Below are 16,027 nucleotides of genomic sequence, written 5' to 3'. Positions count from 1 at the left end.
CTGGCCATCCAAGCTCAGTGATTAAAAACACCTCCAGGATGAAATTCACTGCAAGCCCCAACCTCCTCTCCTCATCTTGTTAATGCAGCCAAATATTAACTCCACCACCCAAGTCCAACTCGTAGCAATCACCCAGCCTGAATCCGTTCTTTGTAACCTACAAGGCGAAGTCTGGAGAATGCACGGTCTGCCCGGCTCTGGTGCCTGCCTGTGCGATGCCATCACCCATGTGCCTTACACACTTGGCCAAGGGGGACGATTTTTAGTTCTCCAAACATACCATGTTTTCCCCTCTGCTAGAAATGCCCTGCGCCCACCTTGCCTGCACGTGACCCTTATTCAACCTTAAAGGTCAGCTCAACTGTCTCTGAGAACACTGCCTAACCCCAAACCCCACTCCTGTCAGGAGAAGTCAATCAGTATAGCAATCATTTACTTACATGTCCGTTTTTGCTACTGGTCTAGAAAATCCTTTCTAACAAGCCATCCACGTCTTGGTCACTTGTGTACAGAACATTCCAGTTACACATAGGTCTGCAGTAAGTAATTGCTTCATAGGGTATCATGATGGCCCAAGAGCAGGTTAGGCATACGAGGTACTTAGGATAAATCTCAAGCTATCTGGTAGGCAGATCCTGGAAGATATCCATGACCATATCGTGGAACATGAAAAGCTCACAGGCTGAGCAACAGCTATCTCTAGCATTCTAAAGTCAAAGACTGCTAAAATAGGAATAAACTGGATGGAGGCAAAACAGCCTCATTTGCAATTCCTTGGTTATTTTTCTTAAGTCATGACTGAAAACAAAGAAATTCACTGGTAATGGAGAAGCCGAAAGTGAAAGATAATCTGCTCTTAGGGAGTTTGAACAAGAGGTAATTAATAAAGGATTAAGGCGAAGCAAAGCCACACAGGAACACGTAACTGCAGCATGCTGAACAATGAAAACCAGAGTGGCAATTAGATAGGAAACACCCTCAATGGGTAAAAACATTTGCTTCATCAGTGAGGAGCTGTGCGGAGCGTCACAGAGCTATTCCTCTGTGGATATACCTCTCTGTGCAACAGAAGCTGGGAGGCTCAACTCTGACCCTTAGCAAAAAGCATGTAAGAAAGTCTCCCATTAGACTCTCCTCTTGAAGGAATGAGAGCCACCCAGCGAACCCCGTTACGCTAATGCAGGAAGGTGGGGCGAGATGACCTACAGACAACTCACTTCAAAGTATCAACAGCTCAGAAGAAAACACAGCCTCTAACATACCAAAGTCAGGACTGGGAAAAGCCCATGGGGAGGCTCCTTTCACAGACCCTCCCCATTCCTTCATTCAACCAATTTTCACTGAACACCGACCATATCTCTGGCACTGGTCTAGGCACCTCAGAGACCCCAGGGAAGAAACACTTAGAGTTCCCTCCCTCTGTGGAATTTACACTCAGGCAGGTGGAGATAGTTGGTAAATACAATAAAAAATATAATAGGGGCGCCTGGGTGGCTCAGTCGGTTAAGCGTCTGACTTCGGCTCAGGTCATGATCTCGTGGTCTGTGAGTTCGAGCCCCATGTGGGGCTCTGTGCTGACAGCTCAGAGCCTGGAGCCTGCTTCGGATTCCGTGTCTCCCCCTCTCTCTGCCCCTCCCCTGCTCATGCTCGGTCTCTGTCTCAAAAATAAAAACATTAAAAAATTTTTAATAAAAAATACAATAATAAAATAAGTAAATTAAAAAATAAAATAAAATAAAATAAAGTAAAGTAAGGTAAAGTAAAGTGAAATGAAATAAAAAAAATAAAATAAAATAATAGCAAAGAAGAACATGGCAGAAGATAACACACCTCAGAGAAAGGACTGATGCTGGGGCCTTTCGGAAAAGGTGATTTTGATTGAACGGCCACTTGAAGGAAATGACAAATCGTTAACTGGAGGTGGCGGGGCAGACCCTCACAGAAATCGAACAGTTGTACACTTGACAAAGATAGGGTAACACAGCAACGCAATGAAGGGCGTGAGCTCAGCAGGAGGGCACAGCCGGCCGCCTTCCAGTTCTGCCACTTGCAACTGGAAATCATTAGATGCCACGGTCTCTAGCAGCTAACATCCGTCAGTGGCCAGGCTTCCACACCCCCTGCCCTTAGCTCTTGGTCAGCTGCTGTCGTCCTCATCAGCGTGCAGACTGCAGGAAGTCCCCAGGGCTTCCCCTCCAAGCACAGCACAGGAACTCACACAGCCCGGAAACAGGAGCAACTCGGGACGTGTTGCCTCATGCTCCACGATGCTGGCTTATGAACTTCGGAAGTATGGACCATGCTTGGCAAGTGCCCTGCTCTGCACGTGGTCACATTCCTCTTCCCTCTCAGTATTTGGCCTCAAGTTTGCAAACGTTGACAGCTTACAAGGTTTGGTTCCCTAGGTCGCTATCATAAATCCCGACTTGAGAAAAAAAAAAAGTTATTGGAGGTCACCTAACAACTCCACTTGGCAAATGACAAAACCTGTGTCGTGTCAATGATACAGCAAGCCACGAGTTCAACCTAGGCAACCTAGGCTGCCACACCTATTATGAGAATAATTCATTCTTAAGGCTACTCCACAGATGTGGGTATCCCTCATTTCCAATCAGACCAGATGATACTTAAATATGTTTGACGGGTGGAAATCTTTTTCCAGGAAGTATCTGTTCACTTTGCTCTAAGATGAATGACTGCTTACTCTTCTAGGCACAATAATGTATACTTTTCCACGCAAAGGACATCTTAAAGGACTTTTAAAGGAACCACTACCCTAGAGCTGGCCACAGCTTCCACACTCACCCAAACCAGACCTACTGGAAAGCGTCAGGAGCTCCCATGCAAAAGAAAAACAGATCACCCATCCGTATAATGGTCACTCCCTCCTCCTGATTTCATTTCTTTAAAGACACTCACACTGCCTCCAATTACAGGATCTGTTCACCTGGTTTGGGGTCTCCCCCACCAGGCGTTAGGTCTCTAAGGGGAGTGGAAGGGCCAGGTGACCGCATAGGGCTGTGCAGCCTGCCCAGCACCAAAACCAGGGCATCCCCTCAGGTGCTCAGGGCGTATTTGTTGAGTAAATAAGTTTCACCTAAACCCCGGGAGGCCATTCAGACTTTTAACTGGCGCAGGCTCAATTCGGGAACATTTCATTTTGTTCTCTGCCCACACATCTCCCCTCCCTTAGAAAAAAAGTAGCAGAGCCAAATATAGATGTGCCCAAGCACAACAAAAGGGCAATTCAGTGATGACGCAGGTAGCACCTAGGATTAGCCCAGGGCCTGCGGCTCGGGGCAGGTGACAGGTGACAGGTGATGAGGCCGGAGGCTCCTGCCCAGGGAGGGGAGGGGGCTGTAGGCTCGGAATCTCACTGCTGAGTCTGTGGGTCTCATTCCTCAACAGGTTATTGACAAAGCGAGATGCTGGCTTTGTCATCAACACTCCCCCATCCTACGTCATGCTAAGAATCAAATTTAAATAGCAGTATCCCTGCAGAAGGAGTGATCTGTCATCTGGGAGTTGCAGCTCCTTGGCAGGTGACAGGGCCTCCGCACCTCATCATGTTCCCTCTCCCTCTCTCTGACACGCACACCTCTCTGCTTTACATAACCCTTCTAGCCATTGAGCTCTTCTTTTTCTTCGGGAACAGAGTTCCACTGGCACACGCCGATGAAAACTCCTCTACCTTTCGTACGTGGCTTCCCAACAGTGAACAAAGAATTGAAGAGAAATTTTTTTTTTTTTTTAAACCAGCTAACATGATTAGGGGACGTCAGTGTTTCCTGGTCTCATTAATCTTACAGATCAATTAAGTCTTAATCGTCTTTGATTGCCATCTTCACTCAGCTCAGGGCGTAACGGCTGTTAAAGTCTATTTATAAAATACATCAAGTGAAAACAATAATGGGGGTGGGAATGAACCTTGAAAAAGTGTTAACGCGGCAAAAACTGCCAACTGTAGGGCGGAAAAAGAAGTACCTCTCAGCATGTAGCACAAAGACACTTAGTAAGTAACTGACAGACTGAAAGAATACGAGGAACCATTTTATTTTATTTAATTTTTTTTTCAACGTTTATTTATTTTGGGGACAGAGAGAGACAGAGCATGAACGGCGGGAGGGGCAGAGAGAGAGGGAGACACAGAATCGGAAACAGGCTCCAGGCTCCGAGCCATCAGCCCAGAGCCTGACGCGGGGCTCGAACTCACGGACCGCGAGATCGTGACCTGGCTGAAGTCGGACGCTTAACCGACTGCGCCACCCAACGAACAAGACGTTACACCTGTGCTAAACGGCCATGTCAAAGAGTTCAAATAGTCACGCAAATAGACCAGACGCGACAGTGTCCAAAGAGAACACACCTCTTTCAGATACACCGCTTGCCGATGAACACAGATACAAACCTCAACACAAAAGGGCAACAAGGGAGAAGAATACATTGAAATACCTTGAGGCCACCACCCCATTCCCTTTAATGAGGCTGGAAATCTCACGGAGTCGCTTAGCATGGCAGATCTTGGCCGGAATGAACTCCTGGACCTTGTTAATGGAGCCGAGGGTTCAAACCCCCGCACTGGCACGTGCTCCAGGAGATCACAACGCCGGGACTCCACATGGCCTCTGCTGCAGCATCTATGCCCAAACGCCCCAATAACGTGACGGGGTTTCCAGGCACTGGCCTGAGTCACAGGTGGTTTACCTGCCTGTGATCCCTTGCCTACACAGCAGGCCCCGTGAGTAACAGTGACACGAGCAGGACGGCCCACGTCACTGCAAGTGGCGCTTTTGTACGTACTCCTAGGAAGCTCCGTCCACCCAACTCAGATCTCTCATCTGCGTTTCCACCTAGTGTGAAATGACACTGTTAACTGCCTCTGGGGTGTGATGGTACGTCACAGGTCTCATGGGCCGTTCCAAAAATGTCCATGGAGGCTTCTCTGCTCTAGAAGAAAATCAATCCTTTGTTTTCGGGGATGATGCCCGTCAGGCGCTGGTTTTTATTTTATTTTACTTTTTTAAAGTCAAGTACCATTAACACACATTGTGTTAGTTTCAGGTGTATGACATAATGATTCAACAATTCTATACATTACTCAGGGCTCATCACAGTAAGTGTCCTCTCAGGAGGTGGAATTTGCACTTTTCTCCCAGCAGCTACCTCTGAGATGAATAAGCAAGGCACAAGTCCCAGCTGAGAGCGCACACAGCCCGTGGTTACCTGAAAAGATCTTACGATTATTTGGGCTGATCCAGTTTTGGCAACAACAGCAGGGCAGGGCGAGTTTTCTGAAAGATCCAGAACCTCCGGCTTTTGCAGGAGTCGGAAATAAAGCCCCCTTTGACTTCAGGGGGGCAGCTAGCTGGCAGTCTCCCCCAGGCCCAACCTGGTGGGCAGGTGGGCAGGATCGCATAGGGAGCTACCTGTGCTCCCTGTTCACCTGTGCTCTCGAGAAAACCAGGCCAAGCACACAGGGAGCGCAAATATTTACAGGAGGTCAAGGTGTGCCAAGTGACTCTCTTTGGAATTCTGAGCCACTGAGAACATAGTTAAGGTATATTCTGGAAACACCTGAGAATGTGTGCTGCTGCCATCGCCCCAAAGGTGAATGACCTCAGAAGTCTCTGGGATCCCAGGGATGAGATTAGCTGGCTAGCTCTGAGCTGACATACAGAATCGGGCATCCTCTACATTGCTAGGACATTAAATCATTGCTAGCTAACCCAAAACACCCGAGGAGGGAAATCACGAGGAAGGAAAAGATTTCGGCCAAGGTGGAGGAAATTACATGTAAATGACCTGAAAGTTGATTTGGACAAGCCCCACAGAGCACAGATGAGATTGCCCGGAATTAAGTTCAGACACAGTCGAAACAACCTCACCCCCCTCCCCCCAATCCCAACACAACTGCCATAATTACAAAAGCCTCTGGTTTTTGTCTTTTTAAATATTTATTTATTTTGGGGAGAGCGCAAGTGAGGGAGGGGCAGAGTGAGGGGGGGCGGAGGATCCAAAGTGAGCTCTGGGCTGACAGGATGACAGCAGGGAGCCTGACCTGGGGGCTTGAACTTACAAACTGCGAGATCATGACCTGAGCTGAAGTCGGACACTCAACTGACTGAGTCACCCAGATGCCCCACAAGAGCCTCTGTTTCATCAACTATGTCTAAGATGTGGTCAAGAAGTCTACAGGGTTCCCCACCATACCAACCACTTCCCGATAAAATGTTTATACTCCTCCAGCAGCAAATTCCTATCATTCCATTCCTGCCTTCATTTTGCTTCTTATATTCCATACTGACAAAACAGCGTCCTAAACATATTGTCTTAAATCAACATTCAGTGGCAAGACCAAAAAAAAAAAAAAGTAACATCTGTGAAAATCATTCCCCTTTTCTCCTAATTAAATAAAGCATTTCCCACCCCCCTCCTGATTTGACAAGCTTACTCACATTCCTTTGGGAATTAAAGTTCACCTTGTCCTCCCCAAGATCATTGAAAGGAGGGAGTGCAATACCACACAGCTTCTTTAATTTCCCTTTTCGAGTCTGGCTGCTTGTTCTCATTTGTCTGATTGGAAATCTATCTCAAACACCTGCGGACCACAGACTTCTCGATGTGAAATGAAGTATTTTATTAAAGAGTAACTCCCGATTTGACTGTTGGCTTTGCCAGTTCTCATCATTGACCCACTTTTACTGAATTGTCTTAAAATTCCATCCATCTTACCATTTAACATGAGGAATGTTTATTTGAAAGTACCCTGGCTCATTAATAGAAAGGTGTGGCCTGCACACTGATACACACTAACTAGTTGGCTAACAGTTTATGAATCACCATCAAATGAGACAGTAAAGAAACAGAAAAATCACGTGTTAATCATGAAGTATATTCGTATGTATGAGTAGTAAGGGTGGGGAAAAGGACAGCAAAACCTAAAGGAAGCAGTTGAATATGGGCTTTAATTTTTGTTCTCAAACCAACCATCGTCATAATCATCATCATTAATGCATCCACAATAAGTTATGAAAGCCAAAAAGAAGGGGGAGAAAGATTTCTCTCACTACCGACAATTCAGATAAAACCATCCATCATTCTCAAGCCAACCGTTTCCAACCTAAGATGTTATTTCATCTGAAGCCAAGTACAGCTGGGGTCTCCTTCCTCTCCAGTGAGATTTCTAAGTCAGAAAGAGACCCAAAACAGAACAAGAACACCTGTTTCTTCCTAAAACATGGACTTCCGAACCAGAGAACATTCACAGAACCTGAGTGGTCTACATTTTCTATTATTTTTTCAAAAAGAAAACAAAGGCATCCGTCGTGCATTCGTTTTGAGAGTAAAAAGTGTACATTTTTCTAGTCAAGGCAGAGATAAGAAAGCAAAAGGGTTAAAAATAAGGAGAACTGACATCCTAATTCTTTCCCCCGAGTTTCATTCTTTGCCCACCATTCCATCCGTACAAATCAAGGGTAAAACTGATCAACTACAGCTAACCCTGAACACCGAAAACAAGTCATTTATCCTGGAAAATCTTGGGCTGTGTTAGAGTAATGCCACTGGTATAAAAACGGCCCTACACGAAGATCAAACTCCGTGCCAACAGACGTTACACATTCATATAACACACATACAGTGGCGTCTTTGTTCTTACCTATAATTGTCCTCAAGGCTCATGAAAAACAAGCCGGGAAGCGTCTGCTTCGGCTAGCTTTGCGGTCACACGGCCGGGAATCTACCTCGACGACCCTTGGGCTCCTGGCCTCCTCTCCTTCCTTCCCCGTGATGAAAAGCTGCCGACACACACCTCTGCCCGAACTCGGGGACCACCAGGAAGTTTTCACACAACTGGGGAGGAATCCGGGGAGCTTGCTACTTATACTGATGATTCACTTCGATGACAGCTAGAAAGAAGTGCTTGTTGGTGGAAAAGCAGTCAAGCTCCACCCCCACCATAAGGATTAGCTAACTCCACCCAGCTCAGTAATTCCTTTCAACAGCCACAGAGCGCGGGTAACGTTAGTTTACCTGCAGCCCCGCATCTCCAAGCGGCAACGGTCAAAGGGGGAAAGAAGGGCTGACGGTTTACCAAACAGGACAGGCAATAACCGGAGAGCACAGGGTGCTCTTAATCACTGTAACTTGGGCTGGGCTGTTGTTTTTTTTTCTTTTAAAGCTGCGTCCCGGTTTTCTGGGGAAGACGGCCGTAGGGGTCTGCTCTTCACCTGCACAATAAACTTGGCTTCTCTCCAGTTCCTGTGAGCGAGGCTCCACCCCAGGCAGGCTAGAGAGCACCTGGGCCCTCAAAAAGCTGAAAGTCTTGAAGGGGCAAGAGGCCAGGGCAAAGGTAACTGTGAGCCAAACTACAACTCCAAACAGAACTGATGGGGGGCGGGGGGGGGAGGTGCGTGGGGAGAGGAGGTGTTGATCTGGTGTCACAGGACAGACAGCACCACCCTATAAACCAATCCACCATGTCTGGTGTGCAAACCCAATTTCAGATTAACCAGCGGGGGTGTCCTTGAGGTACAGACCAAAAGCACAGAGAGGGCCAGTGGGGCTCACCTTGGCACTTCTTCAGCACTGGGTCCCACTGGAGGGGTACAGTTTACCGCCCTTACCGGACTCCCCGAGACCAGGTAAAAGGTGTGCTCTTTCTTTGGCTTGCGACTGGCACTAAGCTCTGCCTCTTTGCTCGTGCCCAAAGCCAAGTGGAAACCCACTCTACAAGCCCAGCAGTTGTGGCTGAGACAGGAAGTGTCCCCACTTGTAGCAAAAAGCTAACTTTACATTAACTCCAATCTGGGGGCATGCTCACTCATGAAGCGTTCCTGGCACGTCAGCTAAGAACCTCTAAACTAGACTTTCAGGTTCCCACAGGTGCTCTAAGGCTGGGATTCCCGGAGGTGCTGGGACGAGACAGGTCACCAGGGGAGCCGGTGACCGTGACCTCTCGTGGTTAGGAGCATCACCGAAGCCTTGCTGGGGAACCTGTGAACCAGGTTACTGCCAGAAACCCCATCCCCAAATACACTCTCCGCACACAGGCTGACAGTTCAAACCATTTTTAATAGGAATCTCGAAACGACAAGGGGAAATACCCTAAGCATTTAGTATTCAACAGGTGAGGACACACAAGTAACACATTTAAGAGCAGCAACTCCATCTCTGACTACATCTAAAATTACAAAATTAATAAGCTGGCTCACATTTATACACCGGCTGGAAGGTTAAAAACCTAAGAAGCACAGTACAAGAAAATACACCTTAGCAAGCTGAAGAAGTTACTCAACGGTTTGCCTGTTCCATTAAAGATAAAAGGCACCGGGGCACCTGGCTCGCTCAGCTAGAAGAATGTGCAACTCCTGATCTCAGAGTCGTGGGGCCCAGCCCCACGTTGGGCATAGAGATTACTAAAAATAAACTTAAAAAAAAGATAAAAGGGGAAGGGGCGGCCTGGGTGGCTCAGTCAATTAAGTATACAAGTCTTCGTTTTGGTTTGGGTCATAATCTCACCGTTCATGAGTTCGAGCCCCACATCAGGCTCTGCGTGGACAGTGTGGAGCCTGCTTGGGATTCTCATTCTCTCCCCCTCTCTCTCTCTCTCTCTGTCTCTCTCTCTCTCTCTCTCTCTCTCTCTCCCTCCCCCCCCCCGCCCCTCCCCAACCCACTGTCTCTCTCAAAATGAATAAACTTAAATATATACATATATAAAAGGTACCTAAACTTCTCATCAAATGTTACCCAACTGTTACGGGTTGAGAATCGTGTCTCCCCCCCGCCCCCACCCTCCATTCTTAGGTTCAAGTCCTAACCCTTATTTCCTCAGCATGTGACTATGTTTGGAGACGGGGTCTTCCAAGAAGTAACTGAGCTACCATGAAATCTTCAGGGTGGGCCTCTAGTCCAGTATGACCTGTGTCCTTACAAGAGAAAATATGGACATAGGTGCATAATGGGAAGACCACGTGAAGAGACGGGAAGTGATGGCCACCTGCAGGCCAAGGAGAGGGACTTCAGGAGAAACCAACCCACTGACACCTTTGCTCTCACAAGTTCAGGCCCCTGAACTGTGAGAAAATACATCTGTTGTGGTACTTTGTTATGGCAGCCTTAGCAAGTTCATACACCAGTTCAAGAATCACGTAATTCAAATTATTAATATAAAAAATGCAGACAGATCTCAGATTTCTCACTAATAACCATTCCCCCTCAGCCAAGCGCTTCATTTTAGTACTTTTACGCCCTCCCGGTCTACTGAGGCTCTGCCTTGAATAATGCACAGAAAACCGTATACTGGCTGAAGGGGGGGAAAAAAATGACCTTTCCAACTCCAATTTTGCCACTTCCGTTTATGGTTAATCTAATTGACCAAGGGACCTACCTGCACATCTTTCTCCCCAAAACCCACAGAAATCAGCTTCTGCTCAACCGCCACTAAAATGCAATTAAATCTACTGACAACCATCTTAGCAGTGAATTAAGAATTGTTCACAACGGAGGAAATGCTGGAAGGTTTAGTTCAAGTCCCTCTGTTTAGAGGAGGGACCACAGAGGCACCACAATCTAGGAATAAATGCTAATACAGATTCAACCCAAACATTCAGTCCTAATCCAGTGTTCCTATCCCCGCTCTCACTATACTATTAACCGAGGATAGCCTGAAATGATCAAATCTCTCTATTATCTCCAAAAGGAAACCCACTGCCCTACAGAGCAGCTGTAGCACAGAGAGACGAGGATGCAGACACTGGCTAACTGATGGAGTGTGGCCAAGGTCGGCGGGTATGTCAAAAGGCAGGTTTTTTGAACTTGGGCTACACTTGGGGTTGGGTAATTCTTCTTTGTGGGGGCTGTTCTGTGCACTGTAGGATGTTCAGCAGCATCCCTGGTTCTCTCCATCCATGAGACAGAGCTCTTCCTGGGTGTGACAACCCAAAACATCTCCAGATACTGTTAAGTTTCCCCTGGGAGGCAAAGGAGGTGCCATAGAAGAATAAAGGACAAGTGCTGTTGTAGACAGGGCAGGGGTGAGGAACAGCAAAGAGCAGTTTATTGTATTTCTCCCTCTGAGGGTTGCTTTTTTGCGGTATCTACCCCCCTCCCCGGCCCCCGCAAAGGAGAAGACCAGGTCATGGGGCTGAGAGTGAGGGAATCACAGATTCAAGAGTCAAGAATACTCAAAGTCTGGAACAACTGGAGAGCAAAAGGGATCAGAGCAGGGCTGAGTCGAGCACATCGAGCAGCTCTAAAGTCTGATGGAAGACAGTCCCATAAACTCAGAGTGGCCCCATAAGGGGTGACACTGCAGGTTCCACCGCCCTCCCCATGCACGAGGATCGAGGAGGAAGGTATGAAGGCTGGTTGGATGAATGCAATGGGCATCCCTAAAGGGAGGTGGACACGCATAGACTGTGGTTTCCCAGGCCACTGTGGTTAGCAGTGGACACAGTAACCTAGAGTTAACAGAAACTAGAAACAAGGAATCTGCTGCAGAATAAATACAGATGAAGAAAGCCTCAGAAGAGGATCTCGCTGAGAAGGAGTTCAAGATCCTACAGACAATCTAGAAGACTAAATACACTCATCCCCTTGATTTAATAATCCCAATCCAAGGAATCTTTCCAAGGGAAATAATCAGGGATATAGTGAAGCAATACTGTACCTTCATTAAACTAAAAACTACAACCTTAAATGACCAACCGCAGAGAAAACAAATTACAGACACCTGTGTGTTCACATCCTCAAAAAATACTTTTCAACCTGAGAAAACAATCAAAATTTAATTTTAAGAAACAGAAGCTATAAAGCTATGTATAATATAGTCCGATTTTTTAGTTTGACATATTTACATGTATACATTTTTATAGCTTGTGAGTTTTAATCTCCATTAAGGCAACAGCACCAACTGCCATTAAGGCAACTATGAGACTTGCAAGGGAAAAGTAAATCATAAGGCAATAATTAGAGTCGTGGAGAAGACATAACAAAAGGAGTGGTCAGAGAGGAAAGGACAGCCAGGAGCCAAGAGAGTTAAGGGTCAAGGGCTACATAAAGGTTGAAGAAGAGGGTGCTAAGCGAACGTAGGTGTCTGGATTTGGTGAACAGGAAGCTGTTGGTGTTAAGACAGATAATTCAGTTCCACAGTGTGGACAACACGCAGTTAGCAAAGGGAGTGGAAGGGATAGTAGTCTTTCCTGGTATTTCCCCACGTACTTCCTGACAAGGAAAGGCCACGGGAGGGAAGCCTGTGAATGACCAGGGGGGCGGGTCTACCAGAAGTCTGTCAATAGGAAACGCCGCTTCTAGTCTCACTCATATCCTTTGGGGACCTTTTGTTCCAAATTTAAATTTCGAAAATAATGTTTACAGTTCATGGCAATTCTTTATTCTGCATTGCTTATGATTAAATGTACATTTTTATGGCTCCCAGCAATTCTGACATATTACCAAAAAAAGTTGTCCGGTATGGTTTACTACACTTAGAAGACTGGGATGATCTGTAAGGCGGGATCTTACGAAACACCATAAAGGGTCACAATGGATCAGTATGTTCCCATGGAAAGCAGAGGAAGTACACAGAAGGTACATTTATTTATTTTTTTTAATTTTTTTTTTCAACATTTATTTATTTTTGGGACAGAGAGAGACAGAGCATGAACGGGGGAGGGGCAGAGAGAGAGGGAGACACAGAATCGGAAACAGGCTCCAGGCTCTGAGCCATCAGCCCAGAGCCCAACGCGGGGCTCGAACTCACGGACCGCGAGATCGTGACCTGGCTGAAGTCGGACGCTTAACCGACTGCGCCACCCAGGCGCCCCCACAGAAGGTACATTTTAAATCAATGTAATCAAAGGGAATAAGAAAAGTGTGATGGCCGATTTCATTCAAAACAAGATCTTATTATGAACACAAAATTTAAACCTCAGAGTAGGATTCCAAAGGCTTCTCAGTGCTTTTGTTTTTGGTTTTAATCTTAGCAGGACTTGCCACTTACTGAGATCTTGATTTTTTTTCCCTCAAAAGCCACTGTGAATCTGCCCATGCTCTGCAGCCTTCAAAAGTCATCTTTCTAAAAACAGTATTACAATAAAATGTTCACCTTAAAATATTGGTTTAAAAGCACCATTCCAAACAATATTATAGCACTATTCCAAATAAATAATGTCCATGTACATATATAAATAAAGCCAAAGGACTAGAAGAAAAAAAATGGCAACTAATTCTCTCTCTCTCTCTGCTTATTTGTTTACAGGTGGATCAGTTTTATAGTTTCTTTCCCAATGTCTAATTCTTTTAGAACCAGGAAAAAAGAATTTTAATTGCTGAGAATGTATTATCATTTATTTTAAAACAATGTGTAACCAAATGAAGAATACAAATGCTGGGGTGAAGAAAACCCAAGTTTCTCTGTTTTGTTCCAAATCAGCTACAGGAGCGGGGGGGGGGGGGGGGGAACTGGGACACTTGGAGGGGGAGGAATACATTGAACGAAACAAAGATGAGATGACACAGGAAAAAATCTTTACATAATGCAGGCAAGGTTTGGGGATTATGACACAGTCTTGAATTTCCCCATAAGGTCGTAAATCTGCCTAACTTGGACTAGCTTTTTCTCCCGATGCTACAAAAGGAGACAATGTATAATTTACATATTTCACGGGTTAATACAACCGAGTCACTAGTGACTTTATCGCAACATCTGAAAAGAAAATTATCTCCTTAAGAAGGGGAAAGGTATCTTGAATCTTAGTTATAACTATCAGTCAGTAAACATTATACGGTGAATCTCTACTCCGCTCAAGGCACTAGCCAACACCCAACGACTGATTGGTATCCTCAAGCATTTATAACCCGACAGCTTAGAGACAGTTCCCTGACTCATGAAATGGCTGTGGTTCCGAACATTCATTATTTGAGAGCAGTTACTCAGGATCCTGAACATTTTCACATTGAAGAAATGCCTCAACCTTCACAATCCTGTCCGGTCCCTTTGGCTGCAGAGAGCACCTAAATGCCACGGCCACCCGAAGTCCTACCCAGCCAGCACTTGACCCTCAAGTTCTCACTTGCCATCATCTTCACATCTTCACCTGAAGGTTGACAAGAGCTGACTCCAGCTTCTGAGTCTGCCTCTGCACCTGTTCCCCATCTCAGTGGCCACAAGCCAGCTGGCTGTTCGAGCCATGATTTTCCTCAATGCAACTCTTCTCTTTATCCCTCACACATCCAGCCCATGAATACACATTCTCTACTAAAGGCAAGTAAAAGGAAAACACCAAAATATTAAGAATGACGTTCTTTCTCTGGCTGGTAGCTTTTGCCTTCTAATTTTTCACAATTGTTTTTCAGATTTAGAAAACTGTGTATGTACAAGCTTTCACAAGTAGAGGGGAAATCTCATTTTTAACATGAAGATATAATGCAATGCATAGTTATTAGCTTTCTAAGACACCCCAGGAAAGACATATTCAAAAACACAACGTTAAAATTGAAAGCTTCTATACAAAATACACAATAAATCAAATGAGAGAAACCCTATTTCCAAGAACTCTTACAAAGCAGTGAAAAATTACCAACCGAAAGGAAAATGGACAAAGGATGCACAGTAGCCCTTGTAAAAGAAGCAAAACAAATATATGAAGAGATACTCAACCTCACGGATTGAAGACGTGAAATGAGACACTTTTACCTTCCTAAGAGCCAAGACTAAAGGACGGATGAAACAGAGGACTACTGAGGGCGGCAACGATTGGTGCCAGGGGGAACCAGTGTAATATCTAGGAGGGTAATTCCCCGGTATCTCTGAACATCATTTAAGTGATGTCCTTTCGGGGCGCCTGGGTGGCGCAGTCGGTTAAGCGTCCGACTTCAGCTCAGGTCACGATCTCGCAGTCCGTGAGTTCGAGCCCCGCGTCGGGCTCTGGGCTGATGGCTCAGAGCCTGGAGCCTGCTTCCGATTCTGTGTCTCCCTCTCTCTCTGCCCCTCCCCCGTTCATGCTCTGTCTCTCTGTCTCAAAAATAAATAAACATTAAAAAAAAAAAAAAATTAAAAAAAAAAAAAGTGATGTCCTTTCATCCAGGAAGTCAAATGTGGCAATTTAACTACAGAAACACCAACACATAGATACAAACACCGGAAGAGTTTTTAAAACACGGTGTCCAAATGGTGTCAGAAGACATCCCGACCTAACAACTGGGAAGAAAAACCATGTCGCAATCTGGTTTATCTGGTTCAAAAACCATTTTTGAAAACAGCAAAGGACTTTCATGGAACTCTTGCTATACGACAGGCGCTGTTCTAAAGTCTGGAGACCATCACTTACTTTGCTCCCCACTCTGCCCCTTGGAGACAGGTACTATGATTTATTATCCCTGCTCTGCAGGTAAGAAACCTAAGGCTGAGAGATAACAGAAGTTTATATTTAGATGCCCCCTGAGCGCACATTTCCACCATCCTTCTTCCATACAGACCGAATATCACATACCTTATGGGTCCTAGGGGAGTAGGAAAGATGCATCACTTGAACAGAAATGGGGTGGGTTGGATGGGCAGAGCCCATCACTGTATGTACGGGTGGAGGTGTTCTCCGGGTGCCAGAAAGGCCCCAGTCAAATGATGGAAGGGGCTGGAGAGACCCGGGGGGCAGCAATCGGGATGACCAATCAGGACGCCTCATTTCCCCTGCAGGTAAAGGCAGCAGCACTCCTGAGACTAGAAGAAATCCAAGTAGAAGATGACCAGGACGAACATACAGTAGTCAACCTGACAAACAGTAGTGACAGGCCACTCTGATGAGAAAGGAGCAAACAGGAGTCCCAAGGACAAAGGCCGGCAGACAACAAAGAATCCCCCAAAGGTGAAAAAAACCTGCCCTGTGAAAGAGGGCACACGTACGCAAAAGGAGCAGGCGGTGCTGGAAGTGGAAGAATTATAAATATGCACAGGTAATATTCTCATCAAATCCGACAGCGTATCCGGTGTCAAAACCACCCTAGACGGGTAAGGAGAAAGAAAAAGATC

At 46.0% G+C, this 16,027-nt stretch overlaps 1 protein-coding gene across 5 annotated transcripts in view; it reads right to left on the bottom strand.

Annotated features, from left to right (window-relative positions):
- NEDD4L (NEDD4 like E3 ubiquitin protein ligase) overlaps positions 1 to 16,027 on the bottom strand; it is a 346,027-nt gene that overhangs the window by 177,276 nt on the left and 152,724 nt on the right. The window contains exon 1 of one of the 5 annotated variants that reach the window (XM_086683103.1): positions 7,658 to 7,932. The exons of the other annotated variants lie outside the window; for them this stretch is intronic. Within the exon in view, the coding sequence (XP_086539229.1) occupies positions 7,658 to 7,680 (23 nt within the window). The 5' untranslated portion in view covers positions 7,681 to 7,932. Of the gene's footprint in view, positions 1 to 7,657; positions 7,933 to 16,027 lie in introns of those variants that run through there. 5 annotated transcript variants of the gene reach the window in all.

The sequence above is a fragment of the Puma concolor genome, chromosome D3, assembly GCF_028749965.1.
Source record: "Puma concolor isolate L17-30 chromosome D3, mPumCon1.1.hap2, whole genome shotgun sequence".
Taxonomy (NCBI): Eukaryota; Metazoa; Chordata; class Mammalia; order Carnivora; family Felidae; genus Puma; species Puma concolor.
This window is presented reverse-complemented; position numbering and strand designations above follow the sequence as displayed.